This window comes from Bombina bombina, chromosome 1, assembly GCF_027579735.1.
Source record: "Bombina bombina isolate aBomBom1 chromosome 1, aBomBom1.pri, whole genome shotgun sequence".
Classification (NCBI taxonomy): domain Eukaryota; kingdom Metazoa; phylum Chordata; class Amphibia; order Anura; family Bombinatoridae; genus Bombina; species Bombina bombina.
In genome coordinates, this window is record NC_069499.1 from 1194302083 (window position 1) to 1194319208 (window position 17126).

A 17126-nucleotide genomic window follows, 5' to 3' on the forward strand; every position below is an offset into this window, starting at 1 on the left:
TTCCAGCACTGCCTTAACCCTCTTGGGCATGGAGTTCACCAGAGCTTCACAGGTTGCCACTGGAGTCCTTTTCCACTCCTTCATGAAAACATCACAGAGCTGGTGGATGTTAGAGTCCTTGCGCTATCCCACCTTCCATTTAAGGATGCCCCACATATGCTCAATAGGGTTTAGGTCTGTAGAGATGCTTGGCCAGAACATCACCTTTACCCTCAGCTTCTTTAGCAAGGCAGTGGTCATCTTGGAGGTGTGTTTGGGGTTGTTATCATGTTGGAATACTGTCCTGTGGCCCAGTCTCATGCTCTGCTTCAGTATGTCACAGTACATGTTGGCATTCATGGTTCCCTCAATGAACTGTTGCTCCCCAGTGCCGGCAGCACTCATGCAGGCCCAGACCATGATGCTCCCACCACTATGCTTGACTGTAGGCAAGACACACTCACCTGGTTGCCACCACACACGCTTGACACCATCTGAACCAAATGAGTTTATCTTGGTCTCATCGGGCCACACTACATGGTTCCAGTAATCCATGTCCTTAGTCTGCTTGTCTTCAGCAAACTGTTTGCGGGCTTTCTTGTGCATCATCTTTAGAAGAGGGTTCCTTCTGGGATCACAGCCATGCAGACCAATTTGATGCAGTGTGCGGCGTATGGTCTGAGCACTGACAGGCTGACCCTCCACCCCTTCAACCTCTGCAGCAATGCTGGCAGCACTCATATTTCTATTTCCATCTAAAGGGGAGGAGAGTCCACTGCTTCATTCATCACTTGTGGGAAATAAGAACCTGGGCACCAGGAGGAGGCAAAGACACCCCAGCCAAAGGCTTAAATACCTCCCCCATTTCCCTCATCCCCAGTCATTCTTTGCCTTTCGTCACAGGAGGTTGGCAGAGAAGTGTAGGAAGATTCAGAGTAGTCTCTTATGGAGGGTAGTACTCTTCGCAATGGGACTGGAGTTTCGGAGATGCAGGGGGAGTTCTCATATTAACAGCTCCTTAAGCAATCAGCATTGACGAGTTTCTTTTCCTGCTTTTATTCTCTCAAGTCCATGTCAGGAGCGACGCTACTAACCTGTCACACTTAAAAGGGCCGTGTTCCTGTTCTACGGCATTGATTCTGGTAAGATCGTTTCATTATATATATATATATATATATATATATGTATGTGATAACACAAGAAGACAGAGTCACAGTGTGACTCCTTTAATCTGTATAGAATCTAGGATAATACCCTCGGAAAGGGGGGTACTGGAACAGGGGGAATTTTAATATACATAATTATGTTTGTTGTGTTTTTTGCTGCACTTGTGTGAGATGAGGCTCTGTCAGTGTGGAACAGTTAGAGAGAGATTGAGGCAGGCTTTTTTGGTGCGTCTCTCACTCAGTGCAGGGGCGGTCCTGCATGGCACTCCATGTGACCGGATGGGGCTTCAGTAACTTCCTCTTTCTCGACCTGTGTTCGGAGGAGACGAAAGCTGTTTCTAGTAGTCCGGGTCATAAGAAGTGGTGAGTGCCCCGGCCATTGAGATATAAAGGTGCCATTTAATCAATAATCAAGTCCGTAATAAAGCTTCAAGCTATGGAGGACTCTGATATGTTGGAGGATACTCCTTCTTTATCTAAACCTACTAACTGTGTATACTGCGAGGAGGTTCCGGTGGAACCACCGTTACAGCTCTGTTCCACATGTTATGACAATATTACTACTTCCTAAAAGAATAGAGTATTTAGTACAACTGAGCCATCTACCTCTGAGGGCTCTCCGTCCTGTGAGGTACGTTCCCTACAAGCATCTCCGATTAAACAAGCAGTTTCCCAGGGCACTACTAACCCTCTCCCGCGGGAGGGGCCCTCTGGCCTCCAGATTTTGCTGACGAATTGCAGGTGGCGGTCTCTGTGGCCATAAATGCGATGCCTCGTCCTACTATTCGCAAGTGGAAGGTACGGCACAGCTATCCATCTCAGGGGTTTTCGACTCACCTGGATATCTTGGACAGATTATCCGCGGAGGAGGACAATTCTGACTTATCGGAGCATGTCGCTTCAGAGTCGGCTACTTTTAGTCCTCCGTCCGCGGAGGAACAAAATTTCAAATTTAAGATGGAGCATTTGTGTTTCCTGCTGAAGGAAGTGCTTGCTACGCTGGAGGTTCCGGAACCGAAGCTACCGGAAGAACCTTCGAACCCTAAATTGGATAGGGTTTACGAGTGCCCCAGGCCTTCCCGGTTCCTATCAAATGGCGAACATTATTAAAAATTAATAGGAGAAACTAGGTTTGCCCTTTTCTCCCTCGTCTTCTTTTAAGAAGCTTTCCCCATTCGGGATGCGCAGCTTGAACTGTGGGGAACCGTCCCTATGTTGGATGGTGCTATCTCCACGCTCGCTAAGAGAACAACCATTCCGCTTGAGGATAGCTCATCTTTTAAGGAACCCATGGATAAAAAGATGGAGTCCATGTTGCGGAAGATGTTCCAACTGACGGGGTTTGTTTTCCAACTGGCAGCGGCTGTCACGGCAGTGGCTGGTGCGGCTACCTATTGGTGTGACGCACTAGCAGCAATGGTCGAGGTGGAGACCCCCCTTGAGGAGATTTTGGATCGAATCAAAGCCTTAAGGGTAGCACATTCGTTTATTTGTGATGCTAACATGCAGATTATTCGACTGAATGCTAAAACATCAGGATTTTCTGTTTTAGCTCGCAGGGCTCTGTGGCTAAAATTGTGGTCTGCAGACATGACATCTAAGTCTCGCTTGCTTTCCCTTCCATTCAAGGGGAAGGTTTAGTGTGGCCCGGGACTGGATTCTATTATATCTACAGTCACAGGTGGCAAGGGCTGCCTTCTTAGCTCACGATAAGAAAGCCAAACCTAAGGGATCTACTTTTTGTCCCTTCAAGTCTCAGCGCCAGCAGCCTTCCGCAAAATCTGAACAATCCAAGGGATCTTGGAAGCTAGCAGACTCTTGGAATAAGTCCAAGCAGAACAAGAAGCCTGCTGAGTCAAAGTTGGCATGAAGGGGCGGCCTCCGACCCATCCTTGGATCAGGTAGGGGGCAGACTATCTCTTTTTGCGGGGGCCTGGAGGGGAGGCGTTACAGACCTTTGGGTCCTGGAGGTCGTCGCCCAGGGGTACAGGATAGGTTTCAAATCGTATCCGCCCAGAGGCAGGTTCCTGCTGTCAAACATCTCTTCAAAACCAGAAAAGAGAGAAGCCTTCCTGGGATGTGTGAGGGATCTCTCATCTCTCGGGGTAATCGTACCAGTTCCTCATGCAGAAAGAGGTCTGGGGAATTATTCAAACATTTTCGTGGTCCCAAAGAAGAAGGGTACGTTTCGTCCAATTCTGGACCTAAAGGCCCTAAAAAAGTTTTTGTCAGTCCCATCGTTCAAGATGGAGACGATCAGGTCAATTCTGCCCCTGGTTCAATATAAGCAATTCATGGCGACTATAGACCTGAAGTATGCTTACCTTAATGTTCCAATCCACAAGGATCATTTCAAATTCCTAAGGTTCGCCTTCCTGGGCCAGCACTTCCAGTTGGCGGCCCTTCCATTTGGTCTGGCAATGACCCCAAGAGTCTTTACAAAGGTTCTGGGAGCTGTTCTCGCAGTAGCGAGAGCCAGAGGAATTGCAGTGGCTCTGTATCTGGACGATATCCTGGTCGAGGCTCCATCATACAGTTTGGCGTAGGATCATTCGAGAGCTCTCCTACTTCTACTTCAATCCCATGGGTGGAAGATAAACGAAGGGAAGTGTTCATTGGTCCCCAGCAACAGGGTGGAGTTCCTGCGTACAATAATAGATTCTTCTGCGATGAAGATATTCCTGACAGACCAGAGACGTTGCAAGCTGGCATCCAACTGTCTAGCCCTGCAGACATCCTCCAGGACATCTGTGGCCAGATGTATGGAGGTAATCGGGCTCATGGTATCCAGCATAGATGTCATTCCATTCGCCAGGTTTCATCTCAGATCTCTGTAGCTGTGCATGTTGAGACAATGGAACGGCGATCATTCAGACTTGTCACAACAGATCTCTCTGGACAGGCCGGTGAGGGAGTCCCTGTCTTGGTGGACCTGACCGGGTCAGGGGACTTCTTTCCTGAGACCATCCTGGGAGATTGCAACCACGGATGTGAGTCTCTCAGGTTGGGGAGCCATTTGGGGGGCTAGAAAGGCTCAAGGCAGATAGACTCGAGAGGAATCGACCCTACCTATAAATATTCTGGAACTTTGAGCGATTTTCAATGCTCTGAAGGCTTGGCCCCCTCTGGGGTCATCCCAATTCATCAGATTCCAATCGGACAAAATCACCTCGGTGGCTTATATAAACCACCAGGGGGGGACGAGAAGCTTCCTAGCAATGAGGGAAGTATCTCGGATCGGAATGGGCAGAGACTCAGAATTGTTTGCTCTCAGCGATCCACATCCAGGGGAATGGTCTCTCCACCGCGAGATGTTTGTGGAGCTCTGCACCAGATGAGGGACGCCGGAAATAGATCTCATGGTGTCCAGACTCAATTGCAAGCTATAATTTAAAAGAGAGAAGCGCTCAACCTGGGAATGAACAATAGCATAATAGCTTGTTTTATGACTAGTTACCACCCAAGAAGCAGCCTCTTTCACAGAGAAGAACTTTCCTGTAGCATATCAGTCTGATTCTGACCCAATAGTGCAGTCCAGCCCCGAAATACCAGGCAATCCCTCTTTATTGCAAGCTATCCAGATACGGGTCGCAATCCAGGGAACCCCAATGGGAACTGATAGACGCATTGGCGGTACCCTGGGACTTCAACCTAATCTACATATTTCCACCGTTGCCTCTTCTACCTCAGGTAGTGGCCCGCATCAAGCAGGAGCAAGCTTCGGCTATTCTGATTGCTCCGTCGTGGCCACGGAGGATGTGGTTTGCGGATCTAGTGGCGATGTCGTCTTATCTGCCGTGGAAGTTACCTTGTCGCAAGGACCTGCTAGTTCAAGGTCCTTTTCTACATCAAAATCTCGATTCTCTGAGGCTGACTGCGTGGAGATTGAATGCCTAGTCTTAGCCAAGAGAGGCTTTTCGGAGAGAGTGATCGACACTCTCGTCCAGGCCAGGAAGCCGGTTAGTAGACACATCTACCACAAGGTGTGGAGCACCTACTTGTCCTGGTGTGAGGAACAAGGATACCCTTGGCACAAGGTCAAGGTATCCAGGATTTTGTCTTTTCTCCAGGATGGTCTGGATAAGGGTCTTGCCGCCAGTTCCCTAAGGGGACAGATCTCGGCTTTATCGGTACTGTTGCACAAGAAGCTTGCGGAGCTTCCTGATATTCAGTCCTTTTAAAACAACAAACAAGAACAGATGCGCCACATGGCCCAATATTTTAGGTTCTAGAGAATGATAAATCTGCTATATAATTGCACTCACATGTAATGAAGCACCTCAAATGGTGCAAATGACACAGACTGGGATCTATAACAGTCACCCAGCAGACCGACCTCCCGAGTTGTTACAGGGTCTGTATAAGATAGAAAGCACAAAATAGCCTATATGGCCTATTATTGTATGGCTAGAGTAATACCACACCAGATAATTATATAAAATTTGTACTCACATTTGATGAAGCATCTCCAATGATGCTATAGAGGCAGGCTGGGATCAATTCAGTTGTTCAGGCTCTGGTTAGGATTAGACCGGTTTTCAGGAATCTGGCTCCTCACTGGAGCTTAAACTTGGTGCTTAAGGTCTTGCAGAGGGCTCCGTTTGAGTCTATGCATGATCTGGACATTAAGATTCTCTTATGCAAGGTCTTGTTGTTATTGGCTATTGCTTCGGCACGCAAAGTCTCTGAGTTGGCGGCCTTACAATTTGAGCCTCCTTACTTGTTTTTTCATGCTGACAAAGCCGTTCTGCTAACGGGTTTGGGATTTCTTTCCAAGGTAGTGTTGAATCGTAACATTAACCAGGAAATAGTGGTTCCTTCCTTGTGTCCTAACCCATCCTCTTCAAAGGAGAGGTTACTTCATAATCTGGATGTGGGTCGGGCCTTGAAGTTTTATCTTCAAGCCACAAAGGAGTTCAGACGGACGTCGTCCTTATTCGTTGTGTATTCTGGACGGCGCAGGGGGAAGAGGGGCCTCTGCAACTTCTCTATACTTTTGGTTGAGGAGTATGATCCGTCTGGCTTATGAGACAGCGGGACACAAGCCTCCTCAGAGGATTATGGCTCACTCGACTAGAGCGATGGCCTCTTCTTGGGCCTTTAAGAATAAGGCTTCTGTGGAGCAAATCTGTAAGGCAGCTACCTGGTCATCCTTACATACTTTTGCAACATTTTTACAAATTTTATGTTTTTGCTTCGGCGGAAGCAACTTTTGGGAGAAAGGTTCTGCAGGCTGTGGTGCCCTCAGTATAGGGACCGCCTCCTTTACCCTCCTGTTTTCTTCATTCAGTGTCCTCTAGAGCAGCGGTCGCCAACCAGTGGTCCATGAGAAGATGTTGGTGGTCCCTGACACCATCAAGCAGGGATTAATCTTCTCTGATGGTGTCACCCTCGTTGCGCCGCAACTCCCTACTGGACATCAGTGAAAACCGGAGGAGGAATTAAATTACAATCTCCCTATGCACGTTGCGTGGTACTGCGCAACTTGCATAGCTAGATTGTATATTTAACTCCTCCTGCCCGGTGTGCTGTTCAGAGAGGTTGATATAGTCTTGGCTTGAAATAGTGGAATTCTATAAAAAAAAAAGATAATCTTTAAAAAAAAAAAAAAAAAAATTAATTTATTTTCTTCCCTTTACCTGTCTCTTTGTAGTAGTTTTCCTAATTCCTTCAGATGGACTTACATCACTGTTTGTCTTCCTCCCCTCCCCTCCATTTTCTTTTCTTTTTTTTTTATTAAATATTAATTATTTTTCATTCTAATAATTTTCCAGCACACAAATCCATTCCACCTGAATTCCATTAATTGCCATCCAGCAGATCAGCCATATCCCACCAGTATTATAGTAATTGCCAGTAACATCAGTCGTAGTTAGCTCACATCCATATTGAGAGCTTTCTGATATAAACTTAATTTATGACATGATCATAGTTTTGAACAATTCCTAACTGGGGAGGTTACTTGAAAGTCTTGTGGTCATTTTAAACATAATTCTATTTTTCCCACTTTCTGCCTCTGTTTGCAGCTCAAAAGTTGGAACTCACCCATCATCTGTCATTCGGAAGTATTCTCTCAGTTCTGTCATTCAGTTAGTTAATTCCCCAAAAATTATTTTTAAAAATGTGTAACTATATACAGTACATAATGTAAACTTAGCTATGGTTATACTAGTTATAAATAGTATGTGTGTGTGTGTGTGTATATATATATATATATATATATATATATATATATATATATATATATACACACACACACATTATAGAGGTTTGTACCTGTAACAAAAAAAAAATCATGTTAGTAGTCCACGGGATTGAAAATTGTGAGTTTAGTGGTCCCTGAGGTCCGAAAGGTTGGTGACCCCTGCTGTAGTCTAGAGCTTGGGTATTTGTTCCCACAAGTGATGAATGAAGCAGTGGACTCTCCTCCCCTTTAGATGGAAAACATAAATTATGCTTACCTGATAATTTCATTTCCATCGTGGGGAGGAGAGTCCACTGCACCCGCCTGTTCTCCGGTGGGCGGACCCAAATGTATTCTTTCTTCTTCTGGCACCATTTATACCCTATTTCTCCTACTGTTCCTTGTTCCCTTGGCAGAATGACTGGGTGATGAGGGAAGTGGGGGAGGTATTTAAGCCTTTGGCTGAGGTGTCTTTGCCTCCTCCTGGTGACCAGGCTCTTATTTCTCACAAGTGATGAATGAAGCAGTGGACTCTTCTCCCCACGATGGAAATTAAATTATCAGGTAAGCATAATTTATGTTTTCCCAAAGACATCCTCTGGATATGAGGCTGAGCACGTGCACTCAACTTCTTTGGTTGACCATGGTGAGGCCTCTTCTGAGTGGAACCTGTTCTGTGAAACCGCTGTATGGTCTTGCCCACTGTGCTGCAGCTCAGTTTTAGGGTCTTAGCAATCTTCTTATAGCCTAGGCCATTTTTATGTAGAGCAACAATTCTTTTTTTCAGATCCTCAGAGCGTTCTTTGCCATGAGGTGCCATGTTGAATTTCCAGTGACCAGTATGAGAGAGTGTGAGAGCGATAACACCAAATTTAACACACCTGCTCCCCATTCACACCTGAGACCTTGTAACACTAACGAGTCACAGGATACCGGGGAGGGAAAATGGCTAACTGGGCCCAATTTGGACATTTCCACTTAGGGGTGTACTCACTTTTGTTGCCGATGGTTTAGACATTAATGGCTTTGTGTTGAGTTATTTTGAGGGGACAGCAAATTTACACTGTTATACAGGCTGTACACTCACTACTTTACATTGATGCAAAGTGTCATTTCTTCAGTGTTGTCACATAAAAAGATATAATAAAATATTTACAAAAATGTGAGGGGTGTACTCACTTTTGTGAGATACTGTATATATACATACAAAGGAAGTTTTAGTATGCCTGCTATCCTTGTAGATAATGTTAAGGTGAACTAATTATTTCCCTTCGGAAATCGACTAAACATAAAATACTGCCCAGAATGTCTTATCAGAACACTATTCCATAGTTATTTTTTTAGAAGGCTTCTCATGAAGCTTAAAGGGATACTAAACCCAATTTTTTTCTTTAGTGATTCAGATAGCGCATGCAATTTTAAGCAACTTTCAAATTTCCTCCTATTATGAAATGTCTTTGTTCTCTTGCTATCTTTATTTAAAAAGGAGGAATACAAAGCTTAGGAGCCAGCCTATTTTAGTTTCAGCACTCTGGATAGGTCTTGCTTATTGGTGGCTACATTTAGCCACCAATAAGCAAGCATAACCCAGGTAATGAACCAAAAATGAGCCGGCTCCTAATCTTTACATTTCCGCTTTTTAAATAAAGATAGCAAGAGAATAAAGAAAAATCAATAATAGGAGTAAATTAGAAAGTTGCTATCTGAATAATTAAAGAAACAAAATGGGGTTAGAATCACTTTAAAGGGTCATAAAACAATATGAGATTATCAATCAACTTTTAAAAACAAGAATAAAATTTACTTGCAAAGTCAGCATGCTTTAGAATGTGGTTAACCCCATAAATTCCAAGTTGCAGTTGTATCGTTCCCATATCTGGAAGTTACAATCGCCTTTGTGATTTCTATAGAATGCAATTGTGAGCGCCCATTCCTGTGATTCTAGTGCGCACAGAAGTGTTACATCACGTGTGCTTGCATAATCTACAAACATCTAGGGATTGGTACAGCCAGATAACAAAAGTGCTGATAAGGAGGGCAGATCAAAGTTCTGGAGCTACCATTTAAAAGTAATGTATTGCTGGAATGTATAGAAAGAAGACTATCAGTATTGTCAGTGCCTTTAATTATTTTAAGCCAGAATTTAAGATTGTGTATTCTCTGTGAAATGTATTATATGTACAGTATATATAAGCTACTAGTTTGTGTTTGCCCTATTATTGGCACTGGGTATTGGCTTGCATCTAAATATACTCTGTGTTTAGTCATGCGCTGACTCCCTTTTGCAACTCATTGTCCATATTCATTAGTACAAAACCCTGCATGCTCTATGATTTTTTTTTAAATGTTTCAGAGACCTCTTAAAATTCATAACCTGTCGGAATTTGTCACAATGAGCTCATGTGGCAGAAAACCATTAAGCATTTATTTCCCATCACTCAACAATTGACTATTTCCTAATTATTCCGGATGATTCTTGGACAAAAAGCATCAGCTTATTTCCCTGCAAGGTGTCAGTAATGGACTGGACTCTTCTTGAGCCCAATCGTAGGCAGTGCAGTTTGTGAATTAGTTTGTTGTGTGGGACTATGTCAAATGCTGTACTAAAATCTATATAAGTTATATCTACTAGTCTACTACTTTAGTTGTGTAGTAAATAAAAACAGCTAGTTTCGTTACATTATGATATTCAGGCAGTAAAATTGTGTTGTCTTGTAAGTTGTTTGACTTTATGTTAGTATAATTATTTCCTTTATTTCCATTCATTTTTTCACTACCTCACAGGCCTGTAGTTACCAGAGTTCTCCATACATCGGTTTTATGAAGACATATTAAATTAGAAATACTTTAATCGTATAGCACAAGTAATTACCAAACAGATCAGACAGCTAAGGGTAGAGCTCGCACTGATCAAATTTCCTGATCCAACGACTTATCTATTTTTATTTTTTTATTTAACAATATAAAAAAAGCTTTAACTACATTACCATTTATAGCAGCATCATTCAAAGTAATTCTTCACAGTCTGCTGTTAAAAACAGAAGTAATAATTGAACAACTTTGCTATTCAGTAATGATCCGTGTTCAAACTAGCATATGCATTTTTATTCCCATTTGTGTTTCTTCCTCATTTAATCCCGACAATAAAGATAAGCAAAGGTAATTTCTTCTTTTCCAAGATGGGACAAAAATAACCCAGTTCATCTGGCACAGCTGAATTATTAGCTTCCTCATCAGACAAGACCTTAGAACAGCTTGGTTGCTACAGGGTAAATGTTCTGTTTTGAAGTCCAAGGCATTTTCTGACAATGTGGTTTTTCACTCTGTTGAAAGATGGTAACAGCTAAACTTACTGCACAGTGTGGGACATTTTTTACGTGATATTTCAGTATCAGATTGCCCTGCACCATAACCATTTAATTATTTTGTACTTGGAAGAAAAATGTTTCCAGTTTTAAAACATTTAGGGCAAAAAAACGAAGTTAGAATATTGCGTGTGTGTTAATGTATTCCCCCTTAGAAGTCAATGTAGAAGAAAAAGTGGAAAAAACCTAACATCCTACTCACGCTCAAACCTGATTGCTTATTCTCAAGTGCGCTTATCTGACTTAAATTATGAATATTTCACATTCCAATGTTCTTCACATAGAAGAATATGTTCTATTTATTCTTAAATACACACACACACATATATATATATATATATATATATATAAATAAATAAATATATATATATATATATATATAGTATTTTGGTACAATATATATCTATATTATATATAATACATGATTATATATAGGTATAGATATATACAGATATATATATATATATATATATATATATATATATATATATATATATATAGGAATAACATTTTTAGAACTACATAGAGCATATTACACGTACTGCTATGTGCAGAACATTGACATTTGAAATATTTACCAAAAATACATAGTTAAACTCTTTAGTAAATATCAATATTGCATAAATATGATTTCACATGTTTTCATCTACTTAACTGCAAAGGGCTCCAATGCAATTATATATATTATATATATATATATATATATGTGTGTGTGTGTGTTTATAGGTGTATATATGTCTGTAAATACCCACTTCATATGCACCATTGCATCTATATATTTATTTAAATGAAATAATCAAACTGATATTGAGTAGATCATACCTACGTGAGTCTTCTCAATATTTAAATGTGGACCTGCTAGCTCCCAGGTTTGAGGGAAAAATAGTAAAGAAGAAACAGAGACAAAGGAAATAGATAAGAATAGCTAACAGAAATAAATATATGGTATATAATAATCAAGAACTAGTTTAATAAAACATATGAATTATTATACATTTCTAAATACACCTGTGGAATGTATTAGACATAATGTATTGCTTCCAAAATGTTAGGTTTCTGTTTTCAGTTTAACAAGATAAAACATATGTGAGAGATGGAAGAAAGGTGTGAATGAAAATGTTTTTAGCATAATTAACAAAATCACACAATTTGCAGATGTTAAAGGATTTGAAAACATTTTGCATAATAGCATCTCTCATCTTTGTGTTTTTCCATAGTATTCTCCTTTCTCTTGCTCTTTCCCTCTCACTCTATGTGTTTTTCCTTTCAACTCCAAGTCTAGCTGAATTCCTTTACTTATTAACTATAAACTGTTTCGCTTGGTGGTTAATCCTTTTATCCATCAATGTAGTGCTTTCTTATGTTGTGCTTAAGCCTTTCACCAATATGACAAATGGACGCTGAGGGATAATGGGGCTGTACTGTGGATGCTTTATGAAAAGAGAAATTGAAAAGCTACTTAAAATGGCCATTTTAGTTTCCATAAAAATTAACACCTAGATTACGAGTCTTGCGTTAGCCTTAAAAAGCAGCGTTGAGAGGTCCCAACGCTGCTTTTTAACGCCCGCTGGTATTACGAGTCTTGCAGGTACAGGTGTACCGCTCACTTTTTTTCCGCGACTCGAACATACCGCAAATCCATTTACGTCAATTGCGTATCCCATATTTTCAATGGGATTTTCCTAACGCCGGTATTACGAGTCTTGGAAAAAGTGAGTGGTACAGCCTCTCCTGTCAAGACTGTTACCGCATTTAAAAGTCAGTAGTTTTATTTAAATTATATTTAAGTTAGGGGGGGCTAGGTTTGGGGTTAGACTTAGATTTAGGGGTTAATAACTTTATTATAGTGGCGGCGACGTTGGGGGCGGCAGATTAGGGGTTAATAATTGTAGGTAGGTTGCGACGACATTGGGGGCGTCAGATTAGGGTTTAATACCTATAATGTAGGTGTCGGCGATGTTGGGGGCGACAGATTAGGGGTTCATAAATATAATGTAGGCGGCGGCGGTGTCCGGAGCGGCAGATTAGGGGTTAATAAGATTATGCAGGTGGCGACGATGTCGGGGGTGGCAGATTAGGGCTTAATAAGTGTAAGATTAGGAGTGTTTAGACTCGGGGTTCATGTTAGGGTGTTAGGTGTAGACATAAAATGTATTCCCCCATAGGAATCAAAGGGGCTGCGTTAGGAGCTGAACGCTGCTTTTTTGCAGGTATTAGGTTTTTTTGAGCCGGATCTGCCCCATTGATTCCTATGGGGAAATTGTGCACAAGCACGTTTTACCAGCTCTGGTATTACAGTGAGATGTGGAGCTAAATTTTGCTCTCCGCTCACTTTTCTGCGGCTAACGCCGGGTTTGTAAAAACCTGTAAAACCAGCGTTGTTTGTAGGTGAGCATAAACTGCTCGTTAGCACCGCAAGCCTTACCGACAAAAACTCGTAATCTAGCCGTAAAAAATTAAAATTATACATTTTCTTTTGTTGTTTTTGAATATTGTTTCTTTCTTTGAGTTATAACTTCAATAAATAGCAGCTTTATCTGCTTCTGATTGGCTGGGAGCAAGCTTGGAGCGAGTCAGCAGCGGATATGGCTGTATGGAATGCAGTGTGTGTGTTTGGAGAGCTTCGGAAAGCACTAGTTGCAATTTGCAAAAGGCTTTAACCGTGTGACAAATTTGCTGTTTTAAGTCATCCTACAACAATTTAATCTTGATAACTTTAACACAGATTTTGAATGTCCCTTTACACCTTCTAAAATCTAGGCATGAAAATATCCTTTAAAATGCTTACAGTTTCAGAAATCTATTTTACATCCAGAATAATACTTATTATTTTTATCATCTCTGTTGCCTATTATTCTTCCAATGCCTTTTTAGTGGCATATATGATAACATTTTATTCCCCTACCCCGGAAAAAAACAAAAAAATCACTCAAACCTTTTTCTGTCATCCTGCTTACAGGGGCACCCACCATACCTCACTGGACCACAGTTCTCCTCCTCAGACTGGGTCACCAGGAACACCGCCATTATATAAGCTGCCTCTCCTTGGAACATGTGATGGACGTGACGACTTTCCTCTCCGCAAGACTGGTAAACAGGGACTCATTGAGGGATAGTTGAAGTATTTTACTAAGTAAAAAAATAACTTCATCTTTCTTTTATAACTGACTGTCCCTCTATCACCCAACAGCCTCTGAACCCAACTTGAAGGTTCGTTCTCGGTTAAAGCAGAAAGTTGCAGAGCGACGCAGTAGCCCACTGCTCCGAAGGAAAGATGGGACAGTCATTAGTGCATTCAAGAAGAGAGCCATTGAAATCCAAGGTGCAACTTTCAGTACCCACTTAGTCACCCAATGCCTACACACAAGTACTCGCACTACCCACTAACTCGCTGCATAAACACCAGCTTGCCCACTTTTTCCAATGTTTATACACACACTAGTATGATATATGTTCCCCTGCAGTGTCCTCAGTATGCAACAGTGCCCCAGGCTCTGGGCCAAGCTCCCCAAACAGCTCCAACAGTGCCATCTGTGAGAACGGCCTGACCGGGAGTGTCCCTAACATCCCCAGTGAGGTGAGCCAGCATCATAAGAGGAAATGGGAAGAAACTAAAACGAGATGCTTGAGTGACAGAAACGTAGATTGTGTGTAAATTAGAGATATGGGGCTGGATGGGAGGAGCAAAGGTGGTAGGTGAGAAGACCACAGCACAGGCATAGGAGGGGAACAAATGAGCTGCAAAATAAATGGTAGAACAGTGTTTATTAGATTAAGAAGGGAAGCACAGAGAAGAATAAGCTACAAATGGGAACAAAGTGTGAGAAGAGAGGAGAGAAGAATCAGCTTCAAAGGGGAACAAAGTGTGAGAAGAGAGGGAGGACACATAGAAAGAGAAATTGGGTGGGTGCAGGTATTAAGAGATGCACCAGAGACATTCAATGAATGATGGAGATTAGTTCACATAGGAGATTAGACAAAAAGTGCAGGGAAAGAAGTGTGTAGGGTTGGAGTGCAGATGAGATACTATATATAGCTGCAAAACGACTGCTTTATTTGGGCTTATGATTGGCTAATTCTCATGTTGTTTTTATTTATCTGTAGATGCTTCCCCAACAGAGAGTTCTCACCCTGGACAGTTCAGGTGGACCTCTAGGACTATACACCTCTCCCTCACTGCCTAACATCTGTCTGCAGGGGAATGCCAGCAGCCTCAGTGTGAGAATCTGTACCACTAGGAACAGACATAGTTCATATATAAATTGAATAATGACATAGAAAATAAACAGGACTCCATTCCGATCAATCAGAATTGCCAGTTAATCTTTGTTTTTTTCAAATGCAGTAGTGGCTTTAAAACTCTCCCCTATACACCACTAAACACAGTAGAATTGCATAATTAATAAATGTATAAAAAAGACAATGCTATAGCACTTTTTGGCTGATTATCTAAAGGGGTCTCTGGGCTGGCGAGATTATTTAAGAATGCTCGCCAGTCCTATTTCCCTGGTGGAATTATATAAAGCCACCACTTTTTTGTTAAGGGGCGTATACTGCATTTTCGTATAGGAAGAAGATGCATACATTACTAAAGTGCTCAATTGAAATTGTAAAAATCATACAAAACAAATAATTTAACCATTCACGCAAAAATCGTATAATATAAAAGTTGTATGTAAATTACACAGCAATAAATCTTATTAAAGTGAAAGTTAATCCAAGTGTTGTACAAACGCTAGGATTGACTATTGAAACAAATAAAGGGCACGTTCATTCATGAAGTATAAGATACTTCATGTAGAAATCTCCTTTATTTGTCTCAACTGATCGGCTATTTGAGTTACTAACAAAGCCCACGGCTAAAAAATTTTTTTGCTAAGAGGTGACGTTTTCACCTCTTAGCCAATAGCAGTGCGGTAAATCCGGCTTGGCACCCATGGGAACCGGATTAACCGCACTGGTATTGGCTAAGAGGTGAAAACGTCACCTTTTAGGATTTTTTTTTTTATGCCGTGGCATTTGTTAGCAGCTCAAATCGCAGATTAGTTGAAACAAATAAAGGAGCTTTCTACATGAAGTATCTTATACTTCATGAATGAAAGTGCCCTTTATTTGTTTCAATAGTCAATCCTAGCGTTTGTTAAACGCTAGGATTAACATTCACTTTAAATATTCACAGCAAAAATCATAATTTGTTTACTGAATGTGCAAAAGACACATAAAAATTCATACTTATAAGTAAAAAATACAACGTGTAATTGTTGTAAAATGGGCTGCACTTTGGTGTTCCATAAGAGTGTATGAAATTTTCTGTCAAATCTAAGTGTAATTATTTAAACATTTACGTCCTACAGTTCTCACTGTTCTTTATTTCAAAGGAAAAGGTGGCGAGGTTGCGACAAATTAATACCCTAATAAAAATGCGCATACAAAAATATAGACAATTGTAAGACGCTATATTCAGAAAGCAGCGTAATGGGATTTATATTGGCTGCAGGATTTAATTTTTAAATTGTGCACCCTGCTCACTGCTAACTTCGCTCTACACAGCAAAGTTTCCCTTTCCAGTCAGCTCCATTAATTTCAATAGGAGACATCTCGCTCCTCGCAGGAACTGCCCCTTTTTTAAGATAATTACACCAGGGCAGCCCCTGCGAGGGTCGGTGTGAAAAAACAGTGGTTAGATCATTGACCCCTTAGTTTGAATTTCAAAAGCGTAGTAGATTTTTTTTTTCTGACAAATGTCAAAGTAAGTTACATTTTCCTTCCTAATGCATCACGTGACAACAATCAGCCAAGTATACCCTGTGAATCTTGCATATGCTCAGTAAAAGCTGGTGCCTCAGAAAGTGTGCATACAAAAATACTGTGCACATTTAGATAATGCCAGTGAATTGGAAAGTTGTTTAAAATGATGTGCTCTATCTGATTCATGAAAGTTTAATTTTGACTTGACTGTCCCTTTGGGAAGTCTGTCACTGGTATTTCACTTAATCAGGAAGCACTTTTCTAGCAGATTTTCGAGTTTTTGGACTTTTAAAATTCTTCAGCTTTATGAAAACACAATTTAGACTCTTGAGTGGCATTTCTTAGCTCTTTGAATTACTTTTTTTCAAGGTGAAAGTTCTTGTATCTGCCCAGGTGTTAAACCCATTTTTAAAGGGACACTCAGGTTTAATTACATTTTCATGATTCAGATACAGCATGTAATTTTAAACAACTTTCCAATTTACTTCCATTAAAATAAATGTGCACATTCTTTTATATTTACACCATTTGAGTCACCAACTCCTACTGAGCATGTGCAAGATCTCACAGACTATACGTATATGCATTTGTGATTGGCCGATTGCTATCACATGGTACAGGGGTGTTGAAATATACATAACTTTGAAATGTGTTAGAAAAGAATCTACTATTTATTTGAAATTC

At 41.1% G+C, this 17126-nt stretch overlaps 1 protein-coding gene across 4 annotated transcripts in view; it reads left to right on the forward strand.

Annotated features, from left to right (window-relative positions):
• Positions 1–17126, forward strand: part of HDAC5 (histone deacetylase 5) — a 421662-nt gene that overhangs the window by 286180 nt on the left and 118356 nt on the right. For all 4 annotated transcript variants that reach the window (XM_053700081.1, XM_053700076.1, XM_053700085.1 and 1 more), the window contains 4 exons: positions 13654–13784; positions 13885–14016; positions 14159–14271; positions 14799–14912. In XM_053700081.1, coding sequence (XP_053556056.1) covers positions 13654–13784; positions 13885–14016; positions 14159–14271; positions 14799–14912 — 490 coding nt within the window. The remainder of the gene's footprint in view (positions 1–13653; positions 13785–13884; positions 14017–14158; positions 14272–14798; positions 14913–17126) is intronic.